Raw genomic sequence first — 13,119 nt, forward strand, 5'->3', positions numbered from 1 at the left:
CACACCAGAATTCTAAGCTGGACATTAATAGGCCTTTCAATGGAAGCTTTGGAGAGATGTGGGACGTCTTAGTGGACTTCCCTGGTGGCTCAGACGGTGAAGAATCTGCCTGCAATGCAGGAGACCCAGGTTCGATCCCTGGGTGGGAAAGATCCCCTGGAGAAGGGAATGGCAACCCACTGCAGTATTGTTGCCTGGAGAATTCCATGGATGGAGAAGCCTAGCAGGCTGCAGTCCATGGGGTCACAGACCTCTTAGTAGCTGATAGCACCTGGACCTCTTAGTAGCTGGCAGCACCTGTTCCGGCGGATGCACTGAGCACCCATCACTTGCATCTCTGACCGCTGCCCTTGGAGCCAATGGTCTCATGTGGCTGAATGTAGTCAGGCCCGTTAGCTCCAATTTCTGATAGATCTAAGAGAGAGAAGCACAAGAAGTCTTTTGTCAGTGGCAACCTGGGTTGAACTTGTTTTTACTTTTCGATTTTTAAAGCCTTTTTTTCTTGCCTTTCCCTGACCTACCAGATGGTAACAGCATCGTTTGGATCACAGGCTACTGTTTGATTCCTGTCATGGCACGGAGCCAGGTTTATTTCAGGACACTCTAGGTTTTCCCTGAGCACCTGGATTCAGCTCTCACCAGTAGAAAATAATCATGTTTGACATTTGGAGGCACGGAGAACAGAAACTGAGCAAAAAGGACCATACGGCTCAGATTAGAATCACTTGCACAAGCAGTCTTTTTATCTGATAATGGTCCCTCATGCGGCCGTGTTAACTCATCCTGCCTGGGAAGGAGATGCTCTTTTGAATTTATCGACTTCTCTCTTCCATGGGCAGACAGGCGGCCTTGGAAATAGTGGTCTTGCTCAGCATCCAGACACCCAGAATAGCTTGAGAACTCTGCCCTCATTGATAAACCACAGACATTTATCCAAACAATGTGTTGGGTGGCAATTTAAAAGAGAAGAAAAATGACAGGGAATAGGCTATTGTGAATGAATGGTTCTTTACTGATGCATAGCTTGCACTGGCCAGCACTTCTCAAACCCCACACCCAAGTATAGGTCCCGAGTGCAGAGTTGCTGCTATGTCCACCACCACTAGGGCTGCTGCCTCCACCAGTAACTTTACCATTAACACCAATAACAGAGTCATCGTCACCACCACCATTGCCATCGACACCAATAACAGTATCATTGTCACCACCATCAATACCAATAATAGTATCATCATCACCACCATCGTTACCATCAACACCAATAACAGTATCATTGTCACCACCAGCATTACCATTGGTACCAATAACTATCATCACCACCACCGTTACCATTGACACCAATAACAGAATCATTGTCACCACCAATACCAATGATAGTATCATCATCACCACCCTCATTACCATCGACACCAACAACAGTATCATTGTCACCACCACCATTACCATCGACACCAATAACTATCATCACCACCACCACCATTAGCATCGGTACCAATAACTATCATCACCACCACCGTTACCATCAACACCAATAACAGAATCATCGTCACCACCACCATTGTCATTGACACCAATAACAGTATCATCGTCACCACCATGAATACCATCAACACCAGTAACAGAATCATCACCACCACCATTGCCATCAACACCAATAACAGTATCATTGTCACCACCATTGCCATCAACACCAGTAACAGTGTCATCATCACCACCATCATTACCATCGACACCAACAACAGTATCATTGTCACCACCACCATTACCATCAATACCAAAAACTATCATCATCACCACCACCATTGCCATCAACACCAATAACAGTATCATCGTCACCACCATCAATACCATCAACACCAGTAACAGAATCATCACCACCACCATTGCCATCAACACCAATAACAGTATCATTGTCACCACCATTGCCATCAACACCAGTAACAGTATCATCATCACCACCCTCATTACCATCGACACCAACAACAGTATCATTGTCACCACCACCATTACCATCGACACCAATAACTATCATCACCACCACCGTTACCATCAACACCAATAACAGAATCATCGTCACCACCACCATTGTCATTGACACCAATAACAGCATCATTGTCACCACCACCGTTTCCAGCACCACCATCATCAGCATTACCACCACCATCACCACCACCATCAACGCCATCACTACCATATTCACCACCACCCACCCCCACCATCATGACCACCATCATTCCCACCATCACCACCCTCATCACCTCTACCATCAACACCATCACCAGCATATTCACCACCATCACAGTCACTGCCACCACCATGACCAGTGTCATCACCAGCACCTCCACCATCACCACTGTGTACTTCTTAATGTCAGATCCTGTGCTGCGCACTCTGTGGACATTATCTTAGTCTTTGCAGTGCTCTTCAGAGGTAGTGGTTTTGAAGCCGGACCGCTTGACACGTGGTCTCTCACCCACTTAAGGACTCAAAAGGGCCAGAATTCTATTAGCATTTCTTCTTCATCAGAGTCACCGTCATCTTCCTTCTCATCCTCATAACTATCTATTATATTTGCATGATGCTCTGTTATGCTTTTTAAATCATTTTCTCAAATATTGAATTATTTCTTCTACTATTGTCTTTTCATATAATTACAATAATTATAATTTTCCGCATGAAGAAACTAAGACTCAGCAAGTTAAATGGTTTGCCTGTCCTCATCTATGTTAGGTTTAGAACTCTTTTTCTTACAATATTGCAGAGGAAGGGGGTTGGGAAAAGAAAAGATCAAAGACCTCTTTGATTGTGGTGAGTGGCCGAGTTCTCATAGCCGCTTACTTAGAGCTCCATGCCCCACCCCTGGCGATTCTAACTCATGAGTTCTTTTTTTTTTTTTTTTTCTTCCAATTTTATTTTATTTTTAAACTTTACATAATTGTATTAGTTTTGCCAAATATCAAAATGAATCCGCCACAGGTATACATGTGTTCCCCATCCCGAACCCTCCTCCCTCCTCCCTCCCCATACCATCCCTCTGGGCCGTCCCAGTGCACCAGCCCCAAGCATCCAGCATCAGTAACTCATGAGTTCTTGAATGACACCTGGGAATCTGTCTCAAATATGTTTTTGCCCTATTTTGCCAGTATTTCTCATTATAGCTGGGACTTCATGAAAGAGGAGATAGTGGAGTGGGGTGAGACTTTGACCAGTTGACATGCAGCGTGGGTCCTACAGACAGAGGTGGCTTGGCGGGCCAAGTCCTTGGGATCTTTGGGGCCAAGCTAAGCAGCCCACGTGAGCTGTGGCTTAGGGCTGGGAGCAGGGCCACCGGACGCCAGACTGAAAGAGCAGGTCAGAGGGCTGGGCTGGCACAGTCTGCGGTCGTAAAGACACCTTCCCTCTGGGGGTGGGCAGTGCGTGGGGACAAACAGGAGTGTGCAGGAGCAGAGAGGGAGGGGCCAGAGTTTAAGGAAGAGGGGAGACGCTGATGTCATCCAGCTTCCGTAATCCAGCAGACTGTTAGAGACGCTTCATCCCAATGATCTCATTGTCAGAGCCCTGGGAAGGCCCTGCACACAGCGCTGGGGCCGGATCTTAACCTCATCAGGTTCTAGCTGGGTCCCCGGTGAGACTTGACTCTGAACCTCAGTGTCCCCGCCTCCCAGTAGGACTGAGAGTGCCTGCATCCTGGAGCGAGGGGATTCCTGCAGAGTGGAGACACAAGGAAAATACGGGAAATCCCCGAAGAGGGTTTGACACAGAGGAGGTGCTCGAGGAATGTGGTTCTGATTCAGAGTCCTGCCTTCCTTTTCATTTCTCATTGCAATGCTGTGCCCTTGTGAGGATAACTAAGGAAGGAAGCAGATGAGCGGGCCTTCCATCGTCTGTGTACACGTATGATAGGGTACATGCTGTGTGTCGTGAGGACTCGCCAGCACGCACCTCACCCCTGTCCAGACAGGTAGACTCCGAGGCTTAGTGATCACACCCCCAAGGGATGACCGGCTGGGGTCATGCAGAGTAGCACGGATCCTGATGGCAGAAGCGCAGAAATGGTCCATGTGACCTGCCTGCCCAGAGTCGAGATGCACCACCTTTCATCCTCGTGCTGAAAGGTCTGTAACTGTGAGAAAGAGTGGAGCTGCTCCCCACGTGCTGACCCAGGAGGCGTCTGGGTTAAATCCTCAAGCGAAATAAAGTGGAGTTTATCAGCGGATTGAATGTTATGCCATATTTCTAAAGAAAAAAAGGGATAGAGGGGGGAGAATGTGTGTGCATGTGTGGGCGCATTTGTGTGTGTGTGTGTGTGTGTGTGTGTGCGCCTGTGCAAAGCTTGCCTAAACATAAAATGCCTCTGGAAAGCAACCAACATCTGGTAGGATTAGTTGTTGTCAAGGAAAGGGAATGAGTGTCATGGGGACAGGACAAGGGCATTTTTCTCAGGTAAACCGTGTGGTACTTTTTAAAATGTGGGGCCATGTGTTTCCAAAGTCATCCGCATTGCAGCGCTGACATCCAAAGGGGAGGCTCCCTGGCCCCAGACTTCCCCGACCCCCACCCCACACTGCCTCCTTGCAGGGTGTCTCGAGACGGACAGTCTGTTATCAGGGGGGTTCCTCCAGACGTGTCATTAGACGGGCTCTGGGCGCGGGCTGCCTGTTAATCCTGGCTTCTTCTTTTTGTCCTCAGGGAAAGAGAGGTGAGGCGGGTCCTCCTGGAGTCCCTGGCTTGCTGGGGCAGCAGGTAACTACTGTCTTCCTATCCTCTTCCTTAGCCACACTGCTTTCTCTGATTAAGGAAATGATAGGGTAGCAGTTCTCAGGTTGTAACCAGACTCTTGCATGAGTCTGAGCAATACTCATCAGAGCATTAAAAACAATGTGCGGCGGGTCCCTCGCCCTCCCTGCATCCCACCTCAGTGCTGGGAGAACGGGCTATTCAGTCTCCTGGGGCGTGGGGATTAGGCCTGAAGGAGAGCAGACCTCCTCCCCCGGCCCCAGGCTGGTCCAGCTCCCTACTCCCCCGTGGTCTCACGTGTGCCACCCCTGTGATCCCCCGTGGATCCCTCCAGCCGCCCCGGCAGGTGGGCAGGCTCAAGGTCACCCTCCCCATTTCAGACCAGGTGGGGGTGCGACTCCCCAATACATGGACTCGCTTGGGGTCACGTGCTGTTCAGGAGGGCCCTGCCCCTATCCCAGGCCACCTGGGCCCTGACCCCTCTCAGTCCCCCTTTTCTATAAATTCAGAGTCACTGTGACACCCTCACCCTCCTCCTAACACACACACTTCAGTGTGGACAGAACAGGCACTCAGCACTGGTGGTGATCACACCCCACTTTGTGATCTCTTTGCTAATTGCACCAAAGCTCGCCACTGACCCCCAGCCCCAGCCTTCCTGGAATTAGGGTCGGTAAATTCCTGGGAAGCACTGGGGGGGGTCACAGTTAGGGAGGCGGAGATTAGGAGCTTAGGGTCCCAGCCGCGGCCACTTGCTGGCTGCGGCATCTTGAACAAGTCCCTTTACCTTCTGAACTTCTGCTTCATCATTTGTCGCAAATGCCAATAAAAACAAAACAGGGTGATGATTTCAGCAGAAGATGTGGGGATGTGGCCCATGTGCTGGGGTCCCAGTGAGAGCACAGGGAGCCCTGGGCGGGGTGCTGTCCCATCTTTCTGGCTTGGTGGCCACAGCAGGCGGGCGGGATCAATACAGGCTTGTTTGCCGGCTTCCCACTGCAGTAAAGGCTTGGCTCTGGCGCCCACTTGTTCCTGGGCACATCTCCTCCACACCCAAGTCTGTGATGGTAGCCACTGTCCTTTAATATCTGGTAGGCACCCACCCAGGGCACGCTGCTGACCATGCTTCCAAATGGGCTTTTCCCGCTCTGAATATGAAGTGTGTGCCGGGCACCCCACACATGAATCTCAGGCTTTATTCCAGCCCCTCACATGCCAATCAGGCTGTAACACAGGATAAGGGGCTGTAAAACCAGCCATTATTCATGGTCTTCTAAAGATTCCACACTCACTGTGACATTTTGATGTTAGTAGTGCAAGATAAAGAGTGTTTTTGCATTTGTTTTATGACCTTGTTTCTTGCGAGCAAAGCTTGTGTATTTCAAAAATTCACCATAAATACGGCTCCATCAAAATACTTTAAGTTACAGATTTTTTTCCCTATCACTGTTTTCTTGGCTACCCTGAAAAATATATTTCTTTCTTTTGTTTTAAATTCTGAAGCCTTTTTCCCTTCAACAAAATCTTTCCTCAGTGCCAGGCCTTGAGTTGGATGCTATAGACACAAATAGGGCAGGGATTTTGCCAGAAATGGGGCACCCTGATATACTCGGGGATCTCCATGGTTCAGAACCAGAGGGTGTAGTGTATGATAGGTACCACCTGGCTCCCTGCATTGGATCACCACCGCACAGATGCAGAGCTGCATTCAAGCCCACCATGCCCACTTCAAGAGCAGTGTTTCCCTGCTGGATCCCTGCCCAGCTCGTAATTCACTCTTCCTAACTTACACGCACGCTCACCTGCCCTGGGCCTGGCCACAGTTTTGTGCTGCTTGTCATCTGTGTGTTTGCTCATCGATTCATCCAGCAGGTGTTCACCTAACCCCCACCGTGTGCGGGTGCGGCCCTGGGAAGGGGAACCTCGTGGCCCCTGTCCAAGCCCAGAGGAGCCAGATGTGATGGAGGCAGGGAGAGATTCTGATAGAGGGACGATCCTCTGAGCTAAGGCCTGGGAGGGGCGTAGTCAGAGCTCTGGTTCTGGGGGACGGGGCATCAGCCTCTCGGGCCCAGAGGAGGGTCCCTGAGCTGATCTGGAAAATCTGGGTTGATTCTGTCACAGCAGAAAGGAAGTTCCTGGGCTTCCTGGTCTGATGAGAAGGCTGAGGGTCCATCCGTTCAGTTTCTGCTCCTGTCAGACGCTCTCCCTGTGTCAGTATACAGTCGCATCTGCTCTTTACAGCCACCTGTGAGAAGGCTTATCCCATTTCCAATCGAAAGAAATGGAGAAGTGAAAATGAAAGTGTCAGTTTCTCAGTCCTGTCCGACCCTCTGCGACCCCGTGGACTGTAGCTCACCAGGCTCCTCTCTGTGGGATTCTCCAGGCAAGCATACTGCAGTGGGCAGCCCATCCCTCCTCCAGGGGATCTTCCCGACCCAGGGATCGAACCAGGATCTCCTGCATTGCGGGTGGCTTCTTTACCATCTGAGCCAGTAGGGAAGGCCCCAACAGAAATGGAGCTTAGAGTTGAGTTAGCTTTGCTGTAACAGGAAGAGCCAGCCTCAGGGTGAGCCAGGCCCCAGGGCAGCTGGCCTTCTGGAAGATGCTTTTGGTGCCTCTTTTTTCAGGATGAAAACGGTCATCCTGGAATGTTTTAGACTCAAGATACACATTCTAGGTGGTGACTCCTGTGTACTGGCAGCCTTTTAGGAAAAGTGGGAAATTGTGTCTGGTCTGGACGACTGTTTATGCGAAGGTATTGAGGTCAGCATGGCTGGCAGACCCTTGAGTGGATGGGAACACAGCCAGGGGAGGGGCTGACCCCAGAGGACTGACCTGGGTTTCTCAACCCAGAAACCCCCTCCCCTGAGGGGGGAACAATCCCTGTGCCCTTGGAGCTGTGTCCTGGAGGAAGACTTTCCATCATGGAGGAGGACTCACGATCACGAATAACCTCTGAAAACAAACATTTGCAAGTTGTTCAGGAAGTGTGACTAAGTGCTAATTATGCAAGGGATTTTCATGCATCTTCAGATTCCATCCAATTTCATAAATCTACTCCAGTTGGAACAAGGTGGTTATTAGGAATAGTTATTTGCTTTTCTGTTATCATTAATGCTAATTAGGTTAATTGGTTATTTACACGTCACCACTGCAATCACTGAGCATGTTGGTGTGTAGTCACCATCGTATCAAGAAGGATAAAACATCCCATTAATAATAATTAGACTTATTGGTTAATTGATAGAGTCATTACTCAGTTGTTTTTATTCATAATAATTAAAACAGGGATTTTGTTGTTAACATTTAGATCTATTGGCTAATTTGTCACTCTCTTTAATAATTAGGTGAATTGGTTATTTAGATATTGGCTTCCCTGGTGGCTCAGATGGTAAAGAATCTGTGTCTAGATTCTATAGAACCCCAGAACCCTGGGTTTTATCCCTAGGTCGGGACAATCCCTCAGAGAAAAGAATGGCATGTCACTCCTGTATTCTCGCCTACAGAGTCCCATGGACAGAGGAACCTGGAGGGCTACAGTCCATGGGTTCTCAAAGAGTTGGGCACGACTGAGCGAGTAGCATTTTCACATTGATGATAAAAAGAGAAGAGCGTGAGCTGAGTTGGTTTCACACACCTTCGTTCATCGGCTGGCATGAGGCCCCTCCTGGTTTTATCATCACCCTCTGCCTCTATATTTAATCCTGCAGCCTCCACTCCCTGAGCTCCTGGGCACCTCTGCCTGGTGCCTCAAACACTCGCCAAGAACACTCAGCCGGTGTCCGCTCCACCCAGACACACTCACCCTGCTGCATCCTCACCGCAGCGCAGGGCACCATCACGGATCCCTTCGTTCTGGTGACTCCAGGCTCTTGCCCCTTCGCTCCACACACCCGACTTGCTATGAAGTTTTGTTAACTTCTCCTTCCAAATGCTATTCCAGCCAAGTCAGACCAGCTCTTGTGTTGCTTCTCCACTGCTAAAGCCAGGTCCCGGGCACTTCCCAGCAGCTCCCCCTCCCACCACTGTGTCCCCCCGCTTCCCGGAGCCCTGTCTCCCACCCCACAACCCCATTCCACTCCTTCACACTGACTGTCGGTCCTGGCAACACATGGAGGTCTGCCTGTTCTCAGGCCCTGAACCTAGTGTTCTTCCTTCTCTGGACTTCCTCAGCTCTCAGCTTAGATGTGGCCCCTACTGCAGGGCCTTCCTTGACCAGCCCCAGCTAGGATGGCCCCTCAGGTACAGGCACAATGATTTCATCACCAGGGCTTCCAGTCCCCAGAATGGACCCTTCACTTGCTCCATTTGTTGTCTCCATCATCCCAGCCCCCCACCAGCCTCTAAGAGTGCCGTCAAGGGAACTGGTAACCTGGTTTTACAACGAGCTTTCCAGGTGGTTCTGTGGCAGATTCAGGATCCACTGCACGTGAGGGCTGTGTGACCTCAGGTGGGGCCCTTAGCTTCTCTGGGCCTCAGTTTTCCATACTGTCAAATAAGGAGGTTTAATTTCTAGTTGTTCAGTTGCTCAGTCATGTCCAACTCTTTGAGACCCCCAGGGAGCCCGCCAGGCTCCTCTGTCCATGGGGTTCTCCAGGCAAGAACACTGCAGTGGGTTGCCTTTGCCTTCTCCATTAGTTTATAGTAGAGGATCACTAAAACTCAGCCCACTCACACAGGCTGTGAGCCTGAGACAAGCAATCGTCAGCCCACAGGGACTTCTGCAGGACGTGGAGGAGGAAGGGGGGACGGGTTCAGACTAACGAACTGGTCGGGAGGCCCGTTTCCTGGAGCGGCTACTTTGAAAGAGGCCAGGGTACTCCAGGGGGTGTCGTGTCACAGGAGGGATGGAAGCCAGGTGTGTCTGGTTTGCTGTTGGAGGGAGAGTTGCGTGTGGTGGGAAGGGGCCTCGGATGAGCTCCGCAGGGCTGAGGTCACTGTGAGAACCTCAGAGGTCAGGGAGAGGTGGGTCCTGGGAGTGCCACCTGCAAGACTGCTGCTTTGCCCGGAGGTGAGCAGAGCTGAGCTGGAGCAGACGTGGAGAGAAGTGAGGTCACCAGCCACTTTTGGTGCCTCCATCGTACCTGCCCAGTCCCCTGTCCAGCGCGGCCTGGCCACTCAGTTGCTCCAGGTCCAAGCAGATGTCTCCCAGTAAAAGTAGACGCTACCCCCCAAAGACTCTCCAGCACTCAGTGAGCCACGCGGAAAACCAGGTCCAGGTGCCAAGCAGGAAGTTCTGTTCCGTTCACGTCTTCTTCGCTGCCCGTCGTTGACTCAGCAGTGCCCCCAGCGGGAGAAAAGGGAAGTGTCCGCAGCAGCGGCAACCGTGGCCATTTTTTAGAGTTTACCTCCCTCTAGTGGGGATGGGACGCTCTTCTCTGAGTGCACAGCCCTCTCCCCAGCTGTTTCCAATCAAGTTGGCTTCGAACATTGAGTGAACATCTGCTCTGTTGCAAGCCCTGGGCTTGTCGCTGTGTGATAAGAGGTGCGGGGCGGGGGACGAGGGGGGAACTCTGCCTTCAAGGGCCTGTGAGTCACGTGAGCACCGTCACACTGGCCTTCAGCGTGGGGGACGCAGCGGTTACTTCTGCCGGGGGAATTGCAGAACGTTTCAGAAAGATGGAGATGGGAGGGAGGGCATGTGTGGAGAGACACCTGGACAAAGAAGGGCCAGAGGTGCGTCTCCTGGAACCTGTGTCGTGGTGAGAGCTGCTGTTTAACGGATCTGTCTGTTCACCCCAGGTGATCCGATGCTGAATAATGCTTGGGTACCGCTGTTCTAGGAAATTTTTGTTAATGGGTTAACTCCGTGTGTGTGTGTATTCACACACAGACACATTTATTTTAAATGCACAAATATTCTCAATAAATATCAGAATAGATACTATACCAGTTACATGCCCATCACCCAGATAGCAGACACGTTATCATGGTGTAAGTTTTACTTCAGATCTTTTCTTTCTGCTTTTGTTCCTTTTTGTTTAAAAAAAAATAAGGTATTGCAGTAAAACTGAAGCCCCACCGCCACCCCCATCTCTTGTGTCCCCATCCCTCTCCCTCTCGAAGGACAGTGCCACCGGCAGGCTGCTCCACGCACGTTTGTCACCCAGGCCCCCCTCTTTCTTTTCAGGGCCCCCCAGGACCACCTGGTGTCCCAGGCTCCCCTGGACCCGGAGGCCCCCCGGTGAGACTGGTTTTGACTTTCTCTTCCCAGGGCACTTAGATGGAGGTTTCATGGCCCCGGGAGACAGGGACATCGTCGTGTGGAGCCATCCGTTGGCTCTTTGTCCAAGAGCAGAGCAAAGGCATGAATGAGGAGGGCCCTGCCCACAGCTAGCTTTGGAGCCCGTTAGACTGGAGATAGCTCCTGAGCTCATTCAGCGTGTTCGTGGCTGCTCCTAGAGAGTGTGCAGGAAGCGTGGGGTCGTCCTTCCCAGGGTTTTTCAGCAGTGTGTGGGTTGGCTCTCCTCCCCCAGTTCAGGAGCAGCTGGGAAGGTACCTGTGGGCAGAGTGGACGGTGGGGGGCAGAGAGAGGTGGTTCCTTCCACCCATCCCACCAGTGGAGAGTGAAGGTGCTGGTGGCCCCGACTGCAGCCCAGCCCAGCCCCGCGCTGGCCAGCCTGGGAGGCGTGTCGACCCCTCTGTTCACCGTGGTCCACACCACGGACGGCCAGATGCCCCCGAGGGGTGTCCACCCTGGGTGCCTTCGTCAGAGCTAAAGATCTGGGCTCCTGCCAGCAAAAGCGCCTAGAGAAGGGAGCCAGTGCTCGGAAGAGGTCAGACTAATGGTTCCCCTGTGGTTCCCCTTGGCAGGGTCTGCCTGGAGAGATCGGCTTCCCGGGAAAGCCTGGGCCCCCTGGGCAGGCGGTGAGTGACCGGGGCGCCCCTCCCCGCTCTCCCCTCTCCTACCCTTCCACGTGGGAGGGGCTGGCCCTTCCGCTGGCCGCCCAGGCTGCTTCCCGGTGGGTGATGCTCTGTGCTCTTCCCTTCTTTTTGGGGGGACCAGGGCCCTGGCACCCTGCCTCCTTCTCCTCCCTTCCATGGTGCCTGCTGCATGCTGTCTCTGGAGGGCCTCGCCCCGAGGGCCCCAGCCAGGCTGCAGATTAAGGCGCCCACTCCTCAGGCCACTGCCTGTGTTCTGTAACCCCGAGGCACAGTTGACAGCCCTTGGCTGTTGGAAGCGTGGCTTCTCGTCTGTGGGGACACCACCAGGGGGTCATGGAAGTAATGGGCACGGAGACGCGATGCTCGGTCCAGGACGTGGCAGGGCGGCCCTGCCTCTGTGCCTGCTGTTTCCTCTCTCCCAGTCAGCAGGAGCCAGGGAGCCAGGTCTTCTCAATCCTTTTAGGTCCTGAGGGTGGAGATCATCAAACCTTAACGTCCGCACAAGCAGGGTGCAGATTCAAGCTGGGTGTCTCCTGCCTCTTGGCCAGCAGCTCTTCAGGGCAGGGTGATAGAGTGGCCTTGGGCCTCTGAGACCATGTGACCATGATGGGTGTCAGAGGTGATGGCCCTCAGGAGGCCTCTGCTCGTCCAGAAGGAATTTCCTTACTGCTGCTTGTCTGGTGGGGCCAACGGGTGGGGAAAGGCTGTGGCTACAGAAGCCAGTGGAACCCGCACCACTGGTGGGGGCTCGGGACATTGGAGAAAGGGTGACTGAGGGAAAAGTCAGTCTGGGCAGCACGGGCAGTTTTCCCCCTGTCACTGGGCGCTGGATCCACAGGCGGCTGTAGGTGGAGGCCCGGGATGCTGAGATGTGATGGCTGGATGCTGGCATGCTTGGCTCTGTCGAGCTCTGGGCACCACAGTGAAGGCTCTGGACGTGAGGTCCAGTGTTGTGAGGCCCATTCTCAGGGGAGCCCGTCCAAGCCTGGAGCGCATGCTTAGCTGCCATCCACAGATGTTCCTGAACGCCCATCCCCACTGTTTCACCCACTAACAGTTTACGGCAGTGACCGCACCCGAGAGCTGGCACCCAGGAGCGGTCCCACATGTGTCAGGCACCACCCGGCCAGCTCCGGCTGCAGAATCTGCTTCTGGCTGGAAGCAGTTCAGCGCAGTGCTGCCCTGACCGGGCCTTTTATGTTGGTCTGTTTTTTCCCTCTCTGCCCAGGGACCGCCTGGAAAGGATGGGCCGAATGGACCCCCAGGCCTGCCAGGACCCAAGGTTGGTATGAGTGAGGGAACCCAGAACCCAGAAGCCAGAGAGCTCTTTGATGGTTGGGTGCCACAGCTGTGGATCACATTTGGATCCTGAGTCATGCAGGGCTCGGAAATGTTTAATATTCAAGGTCAGATATGGGTGAGCCCCTTATTCCTACCTAGGTAACTGGTTGAGGATTTGGAGGCCGAGGACTTTTAAATTATTCTGTTAGAGACATG

General features: G+C 52.5%; 1 protein-coding gene across 1 annotated transcript in view; it reads left to right on the forward strand.

Moving 5' to 3' along the window:
- Positions 1-13,119, forward strand: part of COL22A1 (collagen type XXII alpha 1 chain) — a 224,269-nt gene that overhangs the window by 108,989 nt on the left and 102,161 nt on the right. Inside the window, 4 exon segments of the mRNA XM_070382724.1 lie at positions 4,690-4,743; positions 10,868-10,921; positions 11,551-11,604; positions 12,851-12,904. Coding sequence (XP_070238825.1) covers positions 4,690-4,743; positions 10,868-10,921; positions 11,551-11,604; positions 12,851-12,904 — 216 coding nt within the window.

Source organism: Bos mutus, chromosome 14 (assembly GCF_027580195.1).
Source record: "Bos mutus isolate GX-2022 chromosome 14, NWIPB_WYAK_1.1, whole genome shotgun sequence".
Taxonomy (NCBI): Eukaryota; Metazoa; Chordata; class Mammalia; order Artiodactyla; family Bovidae; genus Bos; species Bos mutus.